General features: G+C 38.0%; 1 protein-coding gene across 4 annotated transcripts in view; it reads left to right on the forward strand.

Annotated features, from left to right (window-relative positions):
* PARG (poly(ADP-ribose) glycohydrolase) overlaps positions 1-11,237 on the forward strand; it is a 74,940-nt gene extending 63,703 nt beyond the window's left edge. For 2 of the 4 annotated variants that reach the window (XM_072871221.1, XM_072871222.1), the window contains 3 exons: positions 1,310-1,415; positions 6,744-6,872; positions 7,652-11,236. In XM_072871221.1, the coding sequence (XP_072727322.1) occupies positions 1,310-1,415; positions 6,744-6,872; positions 7,652-7,821 (405 nt within the window). In that variant the 3' untranslated portion in view covers positions 7,822-11,236. Of the gene's footprint in view, positions 1-1,309; positions 1,416-6,743; positions 6,873-7,651 lie in introns of all 4 variants that reach the window. The other 2 variants (XM_072871220.1, XM_072871219.1) reach the window with 2 other exon arrangements.
* Positions 11,238-17,490: the final 6,253 nt, after the last annotated feature.

A 17,490-nucleotide genomic window follows, 5' to 3' on the forward strand; every position in this document is an offset into this window, starting at 1 on the left:
AAGTTTTGTATGAAAACAAACCTATTGTAAACATCACACAACTTCTAAATAATATGAGATACCATATATTTGAAGTTGTGTACAACTTAAAACCAGATTCATTTATGTAGTTCAAAAGGCACAGCTCTTCTGCTTCCCATATGGAAGCAACTGCTTTAAAACTGCACAGAAAGCTTTAATATTCCTGTATTCCTAGGTGAAACCTACATAAAATATTGGTGCATTGTCTCTTTTTTTTAAAAAAAGTTATTATTTGCTATGAAAAATCATAGGGAAGCACTTACTTAGATATTTTTCTTCATTGCTGCTGAAGTCCTATCCAAGTATTTTGCTGACTTTCTTACTGTGTCTGACGAGACAGTTTTTCTTCTCCATGTCCTTGCGAGTTGAGAAATACATGCCCATTAAGTAAAAGCTGAAAATAAAATGGCATCTTGTTGCAACACCAATCCATTTCACTCACTGGGAGCATGGAGTTTGAAGAATTATTGTCCAGACAGCCAGAGTACTAGCTTGCTTGGCCCACTAGTTTCGTACAAACCTGCTTTGGACGTTAAGCACACTAGTAGCTCTGATGTGAAAAAGCTCAAGAAGCTGTGTGCCCCTGATGATGTGTAAGTACTCCTTGTGCAAACTCTGAATCATGGTACCCTGCTAAATGATAACTAACAGAAGTCTGAATTTGCAGCTTAGATCAGAGTGGAGTGAAACCCTGGGTACTTCAGTCTGTACCAGACAATTGTACCAATTCAATACATTTTCGTACTGTTAAAAAACTTCCCAAAGAGATGTATAGTTTTTTCTATATATGGAAGCACCTGCCTTTACTCAAGATTTCTTAGTGAATATCACACTTTTTCCTCCTACCCTCATTTATTGCATTAGACCTATATTCTAAGATGCTATTTTGTATTTTATTGTCAGTTTTGAGGAATTTCAGTAATACTGGACACAGCAGTTCAGCTGTCACGTATGCTAAATGGGCCGAAAAGCAACAAAGATGATACAACCTACTGCTAAGGTTATTCTCTGCTCTGGCTATCCTGAAGAGTTTCCTATAGCTGTGATGAAATTCCTGGGAGTCAGCACCTGTATCTAATTTTTAACTTGGATCCAAATAAGGCAAAATTCTCCATGCCTTAAATTCTTTAGTGATTGACCTTGAATTTAAAGGAAGACTAATGGTATATTGAAGTAGTTTGAATTTGGTATTGCTAGAAGACAATACTGGTTACTGTTATCTTATTGTTTGAAAATATTGCACCAGATTGCCTGTCAGCTTCATCTTCTGACTTTTGTCTGTCTGCAGGCCTACTGTGGCTTCTGTCGACCCAATGTTCCACCTCAACATCTCTCTGCAATAGCTACAGGCAACTGGGGATGTGGTGCCTTTGGAGGGGACTCCCGATTAAAAGGTAAATTGTAGTAATTCACTAATGTCCAAATGAATCAAATAACTTAGATTTTGATTTTTGGCCTTTTTTTTGTTCAACTACATTTTTTGGTTTTGTTCAAATTGATACATTTTAGCCAAGAATTGAAATAATAGTTGAGCTGTCCATAGAACTGGTTCATTAGCTTTGATCTTTAGGCCATGAGTAATGTGGCCTTAAACAATAAAAATGCACACTGCTTGTATATGCTATTTTCTGTTTAAAGTTGGAGGTAAGTATGTGGTGGTGAAATACCGGGTTTACAAGGACCTGTAACACTGAAACCTTCAAAGGTTTCATGAACACGCAATATTAATTCACAAAAGAACATGTTTATTGCAGTTCTTAGTCATATAAATCAGTTGACCTTTCTGGAGCAGTCTTTTTAGATAATGCCTAAAATTTGTATCGCTGCAAAGCTGTTTAAAGTACCTGGTAATTTGCAAGGCTTCACAAACTTGCTGGCAATGCTTAATGTTTATTTTGCTCCTTAATATATTGCTGAATGTCGGAGAGGTTTCCAGTCACTCAGATATGCTTCTTCATTTCTTGCCTGCTGTATTACTCGCTTTCTCATGTTCTTTTATTTTCAATTAGAGTTTTCATAATGCAGCAGATATGTGCCTACATTCACTTAAGACTTTTCCCGATCAAGTCAAGAACTGATGGATCCTGACGTTTAAATTGATATCCTGATTCATATAGTTCTAAGTAGAAATTTACATTGTTGTTGTTTTCAAGCAGTTGGATAGTATTTAAAATTTGCTTTTCTGAACAGCTTTAGGTAGTTACATTGAGACAATCATCAGGCTACCAGCTTCATTAGTTTTCTTTCTTAATGTGCTTTATTCATTGAGCATCTATTTTTTTCTCAATGCTCATTGATTTCCTGACAGTTGTTTTTTGATTTCCATTAGATAAAATGGGCTGCCAAGTGCAGATCATCAATATCAGAAGTAGTATTTACTGCAGGATCTGATCATACTTGATTATGATTATGTTAGGAGGGTTTAATAAATGCTTTGATTTGCATAAGGCCTCCTCTTGGATCTGAACTGTAATATTCCATTTATATTTTTTTAATGTATGGGTTTCTGATAAAAGTATGGCTCATCTGATCTAAGCCTTTATTTGTTTAACACTGCATGTGACTTTTAGAATAGGGATTGCTCACTGCAATGCTTTACTCATCAGTCAGAGCTCAAAACTGAAGCATACTGACAAAGACCACCAGAGCTGAGTCCATTTGGTGAGGTAGCCCATAAGAAAAGTCTTTGATGTAGACAAAGAAATAAGCCATGAGATGTGGTGCTTCGTAAGTTGAATATGAATTCTGGGCAGAACAAGAGCATGTCAAGACTTGAACATTCTCTGTTTTATTTTAACTTAATATTTTAGTTTGAGCTTTCATTTACGTAGCTTCTCCTCTGGTTTTGGATCAACCTTATTTTTTTTTCCAAAGTCTACGAGAATTAACACTTAGCAGTGCTGTAACTTGCTGTTGCTGTTACAAAAAATTCATCTAAATCTTGTGTGTACTCTCAAGTCTTCTCTTGTTCCTTTGGCAGACCTTGCAAAGAAAGGCATTGTTTTAACTTGCACTTAAGTTACTCTTTTTGTAAACTCAGCTTAATTTCTTAGTTGACTCTGAAAAATCAATACTTAATAGAGAATGAAATGACAGTGATGTGCTATGGGATATGGAGCTAGTCGCTTAGTATGTGATGTTTTTCTCTGAGCTGATGCTGACTAGAAACAAGATGGCTTCAGTCTTTTTTTGTAAACTATGAGCTATGAAAAGAGTACAGTAATTAGTCATGTGTTGTTTCGTCAGAATAGTTGCATTTGACATGTGATAACCAAATGAAGTCTTTTCTAGTTCACGGATACTCCCTGCACAGTCATAAGTGCTAAAGGTGTTTCTCCCTTTTGATCTAAAATGCTGTATAGGGTTATCCTGAACTGCAAATTCTCTCAATGGTTTCCCTTCATTGTAAGCAAATTTCTTACACTGGTGAATAATCTTTTACGCTTCACAGGGAGTCATAAATTCTTCATTTCAGAATATGTTTTAGAAAACTCTGAGACTGTCAGTGTCACAGTTTCACTGAACCCAAATAAATAGCTTTTGTTGACTACACAGACTTTACAGTGTATTGCAATGACAATAGTTTTCATAGTTTAAAATCTTGCTTTTTCATTTAACGTTCTTAAATATACACCCTTGTCCTTTCAGAAGTAGTATCTGGATCTGTAACAGAGACTTCAGAACCACCAAAATATTTGGTGTAATTGGCTATAACTGGATAAGTGCCATAATGCATTATGATATTTTTATCATGTTTTTTTAAGTTATGAATTAAAGGAACACGATTGTGTATAAGATATGGTTTCAATCAAGGTCACAGATGATGTGGAAACTAAAGTCGTCTTAAGGGAGGAAAAAAAAATAATCTGGCTTTATAAATTAAAGACCTGGTATGTAAACAAGACAGATTCCAGCTAAGTTAAGGATATTTCCACAAAATTTTAGTATAAACGTAAGACTTTCAATGCTGAAAAAAATATGTTTATATAATTGGGAGAAGTTGGAAGACCTTGTCTTGCTTTTCAAACCAGAGGATAATTTAACAATTACTAGCTGCAGGGGTGCTGTGCAAATGTCTAAAGATTGGAAAACTGTTGTTTTATTGAAAAGGCAGAGGAGATGATCTAATGAGGCATCTCATAAATACATAAATTTAACTTCTAACGATTGTGAGAAAGTACTCTTTAGCTGAATTGGTGTTCTTATTTATCTGAGAAGATAAAGTTCAATAGGAAGACTGCCATCAGCTTTAGAAAGACCCTTGTAGGATTAGTGGAAGGAGGGAAAAGCATGTAAATGTGTGTGATACTGAGGTGCTACTGTGATAGTACTGCAGTTCTGAACTTACACAGTAGGCAATGACACAAGGAGTATTGCTGCGCCTGCAGTAGCAGAGTTCCGCTCTGCTTGCCCCTGCTGTGTCTCTGGTGCCACTTTCCTCGCACCGATCTTTGGACTTTGGCTGCGCTGCCGCAATGGTACCACAGTAGGGGAGTCCCTGGTGATAACATCCTTTCCTCTGGATGAAAGGGACTGAACATGCAGGGCCTGTGAGGATAGTTGGGTCCCCAGAGGGATTTCTATTATGCTTCTACCACTCTCGCTGGGTGGTAGAAGAAGGTATGTCAGCAGAGCCATTCCTTCAGGTGCAAGTCCAGAAGAGTTAAATGGGATCACATCAGCTGGGTGCAAGGGACAAGAGAGCCCAAATCCCTCTAGTCCCCTGGACCACAGGCTCTATTGCTCTTCCTGTGATGCTCCTTTCTATATCAGTAGCATGGAAATTTCACATGGTACTGTATATCACTAATGTCCAGAAGATTGTGAAACCTGATTCTTGACAGAAATTTTGACCTTCGTTTCATAAGATTTATAGCAATTCAAAATAAACAGTAGGATGTTTTTAATATCTTCTGTAAAGTGAAACCGCGTTGTTTGTTTGGAATGAATAATAAGATTCATTAGGTTCTGTTCCCCTATGCAAGCTAGTTAATTAGAACCCTTTAAAAGCTGAACTACTGAAGCTTTACCAAATCCACAGCTGGTTCAGTAGTTTAATTAAAACATCATTCCCAGATTGAGATTAATTTCACATGTGAATCATGTAATTTATAATTTTAGCTATGGGTTTACAAGAGGTTTTTTTGATTAAAGAATGCAGTATTTTATTAGGGGTCTGTTTAAAAATGTGAAAGATTCTTGAGCTGAGCTATGAACAGCTTTCTGTTTAGTTTCCACTAGCAGGTGGTAATGCAGTACGTATGCTATTTTATATAAAATTAATCTCTATAAAGACAATATTAATCACATCTCAATTAACTCTACTGGGTAGAAAAGGAAAGAATTAATATCAGAACTGCACCCCATTCTAAAATAAGACAAGCTGCAATAGATTAAATAGTTGCTGGGGTCCTTTATTTGGACTGTTTGTAACATTACCTGAAATGAATGTGTGATTGATTACATGCATCTGTGACACTCCAGCCTTGCAGTACTGTTTGGTGAAAAAGCTGTGCTCTTGTAATAGTTTGGTGCTACCTAAAAGGGTCCTGGTTTTTCTTCTCCCCTTCCTTGTTCTTGGCTGTATGGTCTGGTGCCCTCCCTTGCATCAGCTCTGGCTCTTAGCAAACCCTTCACTCAGCCAATTCAACTGCTAATCTAGCAGAAAACAATTAGCTTTTATTCTTTTGTTGTATAACTTTTCTGCCAGGTTGGTGAATGGAATTGGCTCAGTGAGATGTTTGATGAGCACCTGAGAGCTGCAGAAAAGTCAGGAGGTGGGTGAGAAGGGAGAAAATGTAGCTGGACCAGAGCTGCTTTCTCCAATTGCAGGGGCTCATTAGCTTAGTTCAGCTGGGCCATTGATCAATATCCCAGATGATTTCTCAAGATGAATCTTCAAAAATCTGCTTCCAAGATAGGAAGCATTCTTCTTTCTTTTCCATATAGAAAAACAAAGTCTGTCTATTTTGTAATGTTAGCCATTGACAGAACTTGGGATGCAGCTTGGTCCAGTGAGTTTGACATAAAGTTGGAAGTTAAATAACCTGAATTGCATTCCTGGCATTGCCAGTCACTTTTTATAGGTCAGAACAAGCCATCGTATTCCATGCTGCATACTTCTATTATAGGTAAGACGAACACCTTAAATTGTGCAGTAAGAGGCTGCAGAACCATAGATCTCCTCTTGGAGCTAAAAGTTGGGTCTGCTCCTGCTTTGTGTAGCTTACATAGTGAAAGGGTTGGCTCCATTCCTTCTGAAGGGTGGCAGAGAATGGAAATTGTGATGTGCTAATGGATGCTTTTTACCCCACTATTTGTGACTCAATGCAAGCAGCTTAAACCAGGATGCAAGATGGTGCTGTCGTCTTATGCTGTTGCGCATGTTTGTTGGATAATTAATGGCTGCATGCTGCTTGGGGGTGGACACGGACCAAAAAAAACCCTTTGATTTTTAAGCACATCGTTTATCTAGAAAGTAAGGGTGGTTGTCACTAGTGACTCCAGCAGAATACTTCAGTGCGCTGAGCTGCAGTGCCCCGTATTCTTTACTTTGTTTTAAAAGTGGAAGTAATACTTATCTACCCATTGTTCAAGTTGCTTTGCAGCGTTCACCTGAAGATGGGTGGTATGATTATTTGAGGTAAACTTAGGTTGTGTTTTTCCCTTCAGCAAATTGTTTTATCCTGTATTCATGTCTGTAATCTTTTTTCTTGTTGTAGCCTTAATACAGATACTGGCAGCTGCTGAGGCTGGACGTGATGTTGTTTATTTTACCTTTGGAGATGTGGAGCTGATGCGGGATATTTACAGCATGCACACTTTTCTCTGTGAGAAGGGCCAAACTATTGGTGAGCATAAAGAAATCTTTTCATGCAGCAAAGAGACTTAACCATCTCTATAAGTGGAAATTGTCCAATAAGAATTATCGTCATTGAGTCCTGAACACAAGCAAATGGGTCTCAGTTTATTTGTACCTGTTTCCAGAGTGGGGAACTCTTCTGATTCAGGGTCAACTGCACAGTGTTAATCTGTTAGAAGACTTCTAGAATCCTTTCCTAATTCACTTGGGAGTTATGCTCCAGAATTTGGAAAATACAGTTACATGTGGTAGACAGAAGGTTTGCAAAAGTTTTTAATATAACTCAAAATGACTTACAAAGGGAAAATCTGCTTACGCATTCTTGATATAGATTTGTCTTTTAGTGCTTCTGGCTTGATCCCGCAAGATGTGGTCAGATACGTTATCCAGTAGCAATACAAGAAAAGCACTGTATCCATTGCCCCACTGTAATTGTTACATGTCTTTAATTTCTGGGACAGAGGCACAAAGCTAGGTAACTGGCAATATGTTTGTAAGTTACATGTATGCAAGCCTAATGTTCAGATAGCTTGTGCAGAAAGCTCAGCAGAAAGTTGAGGGAGCCCACCCTATGTTCTGAACAAACTTGGAATGTTTGTTCATGTTCCCCTTATACAGTTGTCTACCTCCTCTTTCACTCTCATTTAAAGAGATGTTCCTAGCCACTACCTCAGTGTAAGCGTGCATTTCTAGTCTTCATTTGCAATCATACAGTCTTCATATGGCATGGTCTTACATGTTTTTTAATTATTTCTTTTTATTTTTAAGGGGACATTTATAGGCTGTTACTGAGATATTACAATGAAGAATGCAGAAGCTGTTCTACTTCAGGACCAGATGTCAAGCTGTACTCTTTCCTATACAACACCATTGAGTCCTATGCAGATTCTACTGATGATGATGATGATGAAGAAAAAGGGTTGGGCTTTGAGGATTAAAATAAATGTATTTGATCAGAATATTGTTCATCTCCCACTGGTATATTGTGTGAATTGCTGGGTATAATATATGAATTGGCTTAACTTAATATATATTGACTGCATTGGTAGTTACACATAACACCCAAACAAAAAAAAGACCACCTTTGAGAGACAAGATTTTTTTGTTTGATGGTTTCATACATGAAAACCTTGTTCATGTGTGTACAGAAAAGATTTCTTTGGTAAATCTGGTTTGCATTGTACCTTGTTAAGCAGGATATTTTGGTACACATTTGTATTTCAGTCAAGAGATTTCTGAAAGACTTCAGAAGATTTCTCTGTACTCCTTTGCTGTTGTTTTTCAGAGATGTTATCTAGATTTCTCATGTAAGCTTAGTGCTGGAGTACGGGCAGCCATGTAACTCCTGGAATGATTTTAGAGAGAAGCATTGTAATGATCATTCTTACTGAAAATTGTCATAATTTGATTACCTCCTTAAGACTGCCATGGTACCTTCATTGTTCCTATTAACTTTTTCATTCATTGAACTTAAAATGTCCTGGGTTTAATCTATTTTTTTAATAAATGGTTAAAAATTGAAAGATTCTGGAGGAGCTATAATGCATTTCACAACTGCATTGTCTTTATCAAATCAGACATAAAAGTTAGCATGAAGAAGTAGAGAAAAAACAAAGTATGGGAGGGTGGGAAAATGAGAAATGTGACCAAAGTTAGAAGTAGAGGGAAACATTTTCAGATGAAACTCTTTAATACCATTTTGTTGGTGCTATCTGTTACAACATTGAAAAAGGTCTTAGACATGTTAGTAAATTTGAAGTTTCTCAAGGGTCACTGGTGTTGGCGATATCATTTGAATTAAGGTCTGCTAGTTGTGTTTATATTGTCATATCAGTTCTCCTTTATCGCAATATGCATATATGTGAGTATAAGATCCCCATGGGATAACGTGAGTGAGGAAACGGAAATCACTTACATATCAGTGGGAGGAAAGTCTGCAGGCTACAGATAAGAACATGAGGTCTTGTTAGGAGTTTGCACCTATGTCTTTTTAGGCATGGGAATGATAACAATGAAGAGAAGGTGAAAGGTGTAAAAAAAACCTGTGCTATTACTATTGCTGTGAATACCAAATTAGTGTTGCTGTAGTACATTAATAGTTTACACAAAACTGCAGATACATCTGTGATAAAACTTTTCCAGGTTTATGTACAGGGCCAATCCAATAAAATGTTTGCCTATTAGTAGTTTGAACCCAGTTTAAGTTTGAGCCCAAATTGCTAAGTTTAGCCTCTTCTGTGTTAGGTTTTCTGGTCTGTCATGGTTGCTATTACCAGTTTAGCAATACAAGTGAAAACCACAGCAGGAAATGTAGTGAGCTAAGGCTCTGGTGTCAACAAATCCTTTCGGATGATGTCAAGTAAAACCTCTCCAAGCCTGAAATACAACATGGTGATTAAATGCTGGAAGCTGTTGGCAGTCGGGCTTACAATAAAGCACTCGCTGCTTGAGCTGCTCCCGTGGAAGCAGTAGCAAAGAGTTTGGGTCATTTATAAACACCTTTAGAGTGCGCACCTTTGTGTTAATGCTAAGTGGGCAGCTTGAAAGCATGTTGCTTGGAAGGTGACAGACAGCAGTTTAAGGGTTTCTTCCTATTCTTCCCACCAGCTGTAGTTTTCTCCACCTCCATCCGTTATAAGGAAAAGATTTGGGCTCGAATTTCAGGCCTTTTTCTGTGTTTGCAACTTGTGTCCTCAGAGTTAGCGGCAATCTTTTCTCCTGCTCCTGGTGTTTCAGTGTTGGCTCAGATTCTGGCAATAGGAATAAGTGTTCTATAATAAGCTCTTATTTGGGCATTTAGGTTCAACTATGATAGTGCTTCTAGATGCATTGCTGATGATAAATGTACCCTGTTAATTAAGACAAGTGATGGAAAATTGGTGCTATCTGCCAAACCTTCTTCACCTTACTACTCAGGATTTCCTATAGAAAAGGTGAACAGACAACTAAACAACTAAACAACTGGAAGAAAATATAGCAAAAAGCTTTAGGTGGCTAGATATGACCTCCCCTTTACTGTAAATAAATACATCTTTATTAGTGCAATATTAATTTTCATTGTGAGGGGAAGTGATTTGTCAGGTATGAAAAATGTGTCAAAATAAGATGGCATAAAATTCTACTTCAACTCTAGAAACAGAAAAATATATTTAAGTTTGGAAAGATTCTCTGAAGATTATATTATAAGGTATGCAGTTAAGAGTGTTTGCAGTGTAAAGTGTTTCCAGGATAATCCTAGCCATTTATGCAGTCTGTATTATCACTGATATCTGAGAATTTTCTCATATGGGGAAGAATGCCTTTTATTTGAGATCATTCTTTAGGATATGTTTACCATACATTTTTCCCCCCTATGAAATATGGCTGTAGGGACAGGAGAAAAGGAAAGTACTAACTCATTTTTTGTTTAATGTGTCTTCTGAATAAGTGATATATCCTGCATTCTACTGTGTGTCCCTGATCTCGTAAAGGGCAATGTTGTAAGAACACTTTGAATATGACTTCGATCACAGACAGGCTTTAGATTCTATCTTTCTTGGTTGTTTTGGGGTTTTTTTTTAAGCAAAATAGTCCAGAGTTAAGAAATTAATATCAGCATTACATTCCCATGACTTTCTCATTCAATAAAGAGCTAAACTGCCCAGAATGCTGCATGCGGAAGCGGGAATTTTGCATCAGCCCAATACGGGCTCTGCATCTTTCTTTCTTTTTTGCTCCACCCACCACTCTCCATTTATAAACTACCTGAAACGTTTTCTTTAGCTAGAGATGCCTTTTGGTGCTCTGTTTGAAGTAGCGTGGAATGGAGATGCTGACGATCTCTTTGTGCAGCCTAGTAAGCTTCAGTTTCGCTCTTCTAGAAACCTGTTTATGGACTATTCCGTTTCTTGGGTTTTTTATTACTTTAGGGATGTTTGGTATATGATTTCAAATAAAAATAAACTTCCTACCAAAACTTTTGTTTTGTACTTCTTAGCAGCTAAATTGAATGCTTAATATGAAACAACAACAGGCAGTCATGTAGATTGCAATGTTGCCTCATAGTCAAGTTTGGTGTTGGAGCATTTCTGTTGTTTTACAGCTCTTGCACCTAAATTCCTCAGTTTTGAGGTGTTCTTATCTAATGATGAGTACCCATTACTGTATATATTAATTTATAAACTGTTGAAGTGTTCCTGACATTATTCTAAACTTACAGTTTATGCACCATTATATTATATTGATTTTTCTGGATCTGTATGCTAATGTTTACATGATTTTGTAGGAATAAGATTAAAAAATTCTGACTGAAGCAATATTGTGTGCTTTGTCTCGTAATACACTTTCCAGGACAGAGAAATTCCAGTACATTTGAATGTACGTGGCACAATACTACAGGTAGTTCTAGCAGTAAATTTAATAATTCAAGTATTTTGACATATAAAGTATAGCTAAGTAATTTATTCTTACTGTACAACGTTGTAGTGGTTGCTCCCATCTGTGTAGCAATGTAAAAAGGAAGTAACTACTGTAAATTGGAAGGGTGTTGGCATGAGTGTGAGATTTCATACTTGCATATGGCCATATGCAGACATTTCGATGTTAATGCCCAATTTGCTTTTGGTAAGCAGTAAGTGCTTGATTATTCTTTGAACTTCATGAAAGAGATATAACTAAATAAAAGCAAATAAAACCCTAAAAAGGTACAAATAATGAACATGTTGCATAAATGTTTGCATGGTTTGTAAAAGTGGGACTGACATCCTCCTAAATGAAAAGATTTAGAACTCTTTTTCAAAAATCTTGTTTTAAGTCCTTGCTTAAGCCAGTAAAGAACTGTTTGGGGTTTTTTTTAGCATTACAGAAAATCAGGATAAAATATAATTTCTGATTATTAAAGTTTGTTTATTATTACTTATTAAAGTTTGCAGTGTTAATACTAAAGGATTTAGTCTGTAGTACAGCAGCGACAGTAAGGAAGACGTTGACCAGCAGGCACATCTGCAGAAGCAGGAATGGGCAGCTTGGTCGTGGCTGAGCAGGGGTGCCCTGTGCAATGTGCTCTCTGGCTGCCAGTGTGCCGGCTGCCGCACGCTAGCTCTCAGTTCATCCTCAAGCATGGTTTGTCGTTCCTGGTTTTAGATTTAATTCTTCTCATGTAAATGGCCAAAATGATATCATTCTCTGTAAGAGGTGTTCGGCTGAGTGTTGGATGATTCAGAGATGACAGACTTCTGGTAGCGTGATGACTGGGTAGAGAAGGGTTGATGCCCTCCACGTTGTACCTTGTAAATGCCAGGTGAGGGGGAAGCGGGAGAAGGTGCTCACGCGCTCTGCTGCTGCAGTGGGGAAGCAGCTGCCAGTCTCTCCTGTCCCAAGCTGTCACTGATCTAACTGTAATCAGCAAACACCCTCAGGAATACACTTTATTAATTCTTAAAAGCAACTGGAGCCTGTGGAGATAATTCCTTAGGGATCAAGCACAATTGCAAGGGCTGCTTCCCCTTGGACTTTTCCCATTTTTCTCCATTGCAAACCATTGGCTTCTCACTTAGGTCAGTATTTGGATAGAGGAGTCCCAGACAACTGAATTTCACAACTTTTGACATTTACATTCCAAACAGTCTGCATCCTCTCAGCTCAAGCAGCTTTCTATGACAGAAGGACAGACGGATGTCACACCTTGGGATACCAAAAGCTGTTGTAAACTCTGTAAGGTTCACCGATGTATTTGTGTATTAGCCAGTGTAGGGTGATGCAGTATTTGCTCTGGATGGCTGACTGGGGTTTTCTTCCTTTCTTTTTTAAAATCTGCAAAAAGTCTTCTTTCACGGTACATTTTGACAAGAGTGAGAACATCCCTAAAATTATGGAAACTGCAAGATCCTACAGATGTCTAAAGTTGGAGTTTTTTAACTAAGAATTGAGTATTTATGATCTTGTTTTGTGCTCGCAGTGTTTCATGCTCATTTATCATTGCTTAAGTGAGCGTGACCTAGAAGCTGCATAGGAGGTATCTGTCACTGATAACTCCATTACAGCAATACCATCAATTTCTGCTTAACTGAGCTGTCAGCCAGGGTTACATTACATGGTTCTGGTAAGTGGCACTTGCTATGCGGTTAAAGGAAGCGCTGGTGTGTTCCAAGTCCTCTTGGTAATACTGTGGTACACTGTTATGATGTTTGCGGGTATGCTGTGCTATGCTTGCTGACTAGGTGATACATATATTGCAGAAGCTTAAAGAAGCTGTCACAAACTACAGGGAGCGCGGATCATTAATAGGTAGTTAATCAGCTGTAAACCTACCAAGCAGAGGACAGGGGAACCTGTGCACAACAGAGAGAGATTGCACTATCTTTACAATCTGACTGTGCTGGCTGGCTGGTAGCCACAGTTCACACACCTCAGCCTTTACAGTCAGCTTTTCTCTAGATCAAATGGAAAATGGATTGTACTGCAAATCCTTTCTATAGCTTATCTACCTAACAGCAACAAGAAAAAGACAGGTTTTTGTTTGTTGTTTGGTTTTTTTTTTTGTAATGGTAAATTGAGCAGGTGATATTAAAAATGGGAGATTCATTGCCTGTTTTTTTTCCGTTTTGAGTATCTAAGCGGGACTTTGATGTTCAAGTTTTCAGAGCAATGGAATACGACGAGGGGATTTCTTCATTGGGTGTAAAATGGTAAAAGCATGCCTGATTAGGTAAAGATTACTGAAAAGCCCCAACTCCTCTTTCTGGCCAAGTGGTAAATGTTGGTTTGTGTAAATCTCCTCTTGGAGAATTCACATAACACACAGGTAGCTACCTACCTGCCCTGCACAGACCTTTCCACAGGCACTTTGTCTACCCTGTTCTCAGTTATATTCACTTGGAAGGCCCAGTTCAGTGACAGCTTTTTTTTTTTGTTCTTTGAAGAGATGCCTTCTGCAACTGCTTGGAATTCTTATACCTACTATAGCTGCTTCCTTTTGCAATTAATATTATCAAAGAGAGATTCTGCACAGATAAAAACTGCATTCGCTCCCATAGGAAGGGAGCAAAAACCCAGTGGCGCAGGTTTGTTTTTAAAGTCCATGTTTAAAGTTACCAGGAAACAGAATGTAGTGCCACACAAGATGATACCAGTTTGGATGCAAGACATACGTATATGTATGAGCATTTAATCACTGTCCCTACACAAATGTTGAACTTCAGTTCCAAAGGCTATTTTTGTAGGAAGGCAGTTATGACAAATTACAAGCTGTTTGTTTTAATGTATCCTTATGTCATCACTTTTTTAATATGTCTGACCTTAGCTAAAGGTTAAAGGCATTACTGGTATTTTAGCCTGGAAGTATAATGTTTGCTAGCTTTTGCGTAAACTGTAATTTACATTAGGAACAATATCTGGAGCGTGTGAGAAATTAAACCTCTGTAAATCCTGGCTGATTGTGCTCTGTAATGGCTACGAACATCTGACATCTCCTTTTCAGGGTGGAGGAGTGTATTAGGAGGCAAAAGGGGAAAGCTGCAATCTTCTTGCTCAAAGACAGTTCACCTTTCTTTTACACTCACTTTATGGAGATAGAAAATGATTTTGATTGTTGGGGAACATTTTTTCTCAGAAATTGCTAATAGTACCTGTTAAAACCAAAACAAATCAGGAAAACAAAGGCAGAATCAGGGGTAAACTTCAACATTTTCAGATTTATTACAGGAATCTGCTGTAGTTACGCTCTCCAAATATAATGCTTAGATTCTCAGCAATCATTATCAAGACCAGTTATAGGGGAGGGGGTTTTTTTCCGATTAGCCTTTACTTTCCAAGTTTGCAGGTCTTTGCGAAAAGGGCAGAAAACATTTTAGGGAGGCAATTGATTTTTGTTTCTGTGGTTCCCATTTGCTGGGTTGCCGTCTCCCACATGTTGGTGTCCAAGAAGAAATACCTGTATGGGTTTCCTTACATGCCTGTTTGATTAATGTTTTTCATTTGTGAAAGACTGTCCTGACTGGATGCTGATAGTAGTCCTGCTTTGCTTACAGGAAAAAAAAAAGTGATGTTTTTCTGAAAACAGCAATGTGAGCTCTGACCGTGGCCGGGTAAGTTGCGTTCATTTTGGAGCTCAGTGGGGAAATGACAAGCGTAAGCACCTTACGTCTTTACATGGCCAGGATGTTGCAACTTTAGAATTGGGAACAAGAAATTAATGGAAAACTTTTTTCCAGGCTGCCTCGTTAGGTCAAGTTGTTTTTCTTTGTGTAGCTGGAATACCAGAAAGTAGGTTTTCAGTGAAATATTTCCATGGGCTTGTGCATCTTCATCAGTAACAATGTTCCCAATGCTTGTGCATCTTCATCATTAACAATGTTAATGGTCCTGAGCAGCTGCTGTCCCCTTTTGTAATCTTCAGTAACTGGGCAAGCGAGAAACTGTATTCATGTGTAGAGAAGGCAGGGTGTCCCCTCTGGCTGTATTGGCTTTGCAGGACTGACAAGGATGAAAGGCACTGTGAAGATCCTTTCCCATTGCAGGAGTTTGACCTTCTCCAGTTGTAAAGGAAATCCATTTGTTGAATTACTCTGTTGTGCTATTTCCACATCAGGTGTTACCTACAAAGGAACACTTGTGAAAGTTCATGATCTTGAATGATGACGTTAGTGTGGATTACCACTAAGCAGAAAGACGCTTTGTTTACTTCCATTTGAAAGTGGAGGAAGCTAAATCAAAGCAATTAATTTTGAAGAGTGTCCACTTAAGATTTAGATGTAGTTTATGTCATCTGCTTTAGAGATGCTTCAGAAGAACCTTCCTCCATGGCCTCATATCAGTGAGGACATCGCTCCTCTGTGTGTCTATGCTGGGCTTTCAGCTGGACGTTGAAGGGAAGTGCTGAACTTGCTAATTTCTTTCATTCATCAAAGCATCTTGGCACACCAGATGCAATAAAGATACTGTATAGATCAAAGTGTTTCACCACAGCACAAAGTTAATTTTGCTAAGATTTGAAGACTTACCTTTTCAAAATTAAAGGTTAAGATAATTGCTTTGAATAGCTAAATCCCATTATTGAATAATGACAAGATTTTCCTTAATGTACTAGGAATTGATTGGATCTAAACCAAAATGTCATGGAAATAAATTAAGGTAATTGTGTTTCACACCCTTTTATATAAACGATAAGGTCCTAAAAAACTGTATTTTCAAATCCAGAGCTAACTCTATCTTCAAAATGCCTGCATTGTAAGGTAATTATCTTGTTGCAGTTTTAAATCATTATTTCGCCTGTTGCCTGAGGAATTTTACAGCAGAGCAGTATTAATAAGATGCCAGGAGTACAAATTTCATAACTTAATCTCTGTCATAAACGGAACTCCTATAAACAAAATGGCATTTTCATTCATAATTACTTGACCTGCAGCAAATGTGGGTCAGGAATGAAGGGACGTTTGATTTTACATTCTGTGGAAAATAAAAACTTTTGCATTTTGAGGAGAAAGGTTAAAAAAAAAATCAGGGTCTTCTGGGCAAGGATTGAACATACCGTAACTTTGAGAAAGGGAGGCTTCTACTTCTTCCACGTTGTAAATCTCAGCTAGGTGGCATTTAGACTTTATTGTTGGTGATGACAATTCCCTGAGTGTTCATGATGAAAAAAAAAGACCTACTGATTGAGTCCACCCCCCCCTCATTCCACTAACTCCATGTACACAAAAACTAGCAGCCAAACCCAGCAGATTAAATTTAAAATGCAACAGATCTGGAGCTTTTTTTTTCCCTATCTGAAACTTGACCGTTTGATTGCAGGCAATCATGAGGACTAGATTTTTTTAATGACAGCTAAGTACCTCCTAAAGTCATCTGACTTCAGCATCTGGGGCTCTAAATCTTTTGACTGACTTTTTAAAAAAAAAAAAAAGTTTTTGAAGTCTTAAACTTGTTTGTCAGTCATTGGCATGAGAGCTGGAAACACTCAGGTGAACCTGCACCTTCTGCATGTCAGTTTTGGAAGGGTTTTGTTACCCTGACTGACAGCAGGAACCTCCTTTGTCTGCTAGGAAAGCTTTTGGCCCCAGTAATTTGAAGGGTTTCAAGGCTAATCAAACTCCTGTTTGCTTTAAACAAGCATCCCCCTCTGTTTGCCTCAAATCTTGATTACATGTGACCTTCAGATAGCCTTAAAATGTTAATAAATTACTTTGAGATTGGTTTTTGCTACAGTCCAGTAAAAGCTCCTGACAGATCTGTGTAAAATTGTACCCATGAAAAACGTTGAATCTGTGACCAAAATAATACATTTATATACTTAAATGAGAAGGGGAAGGCTTTGCTGTTCTGAAAATTCATGTGGCAATGACCTGACAGAGCTATGACTTAAGGAAGTTAAATCCAACTTCGGATTCTGATCTCTAGCAATACTCGGCCAATGTTTGATTGAATGGCGTGCACAGGAATGTATGGATCACGACAACCAGCATCTTGAAACAACAAATAATGCCAGGTATTCTCTGCTGCCTTAATATTTCTTTAGGGCTGAGACATAACACAAGCAGCAACTAGCAGCCAAAGCATCCTAATGCTGCATTTAGTAGTTTGTATCTTAAAAGCATTTCCAAAAATGAGTATTTGGAACATCCCCAGGTGGG

The sequence above is a fragment of the Ciconia boyciana genome, chromosome 8, assembly GCF_034638445.1.
Source record: "Ciconia boyciana chromosome 8, ASM3463844v1, whole genome shotgun sequence".
Taxonomy (NCBI): Eukaryota; Metazoa; Chordata; class Aves; order Ciconiiformes; family Ciconiidae; genus Ciconia; species Ciconia boyciana.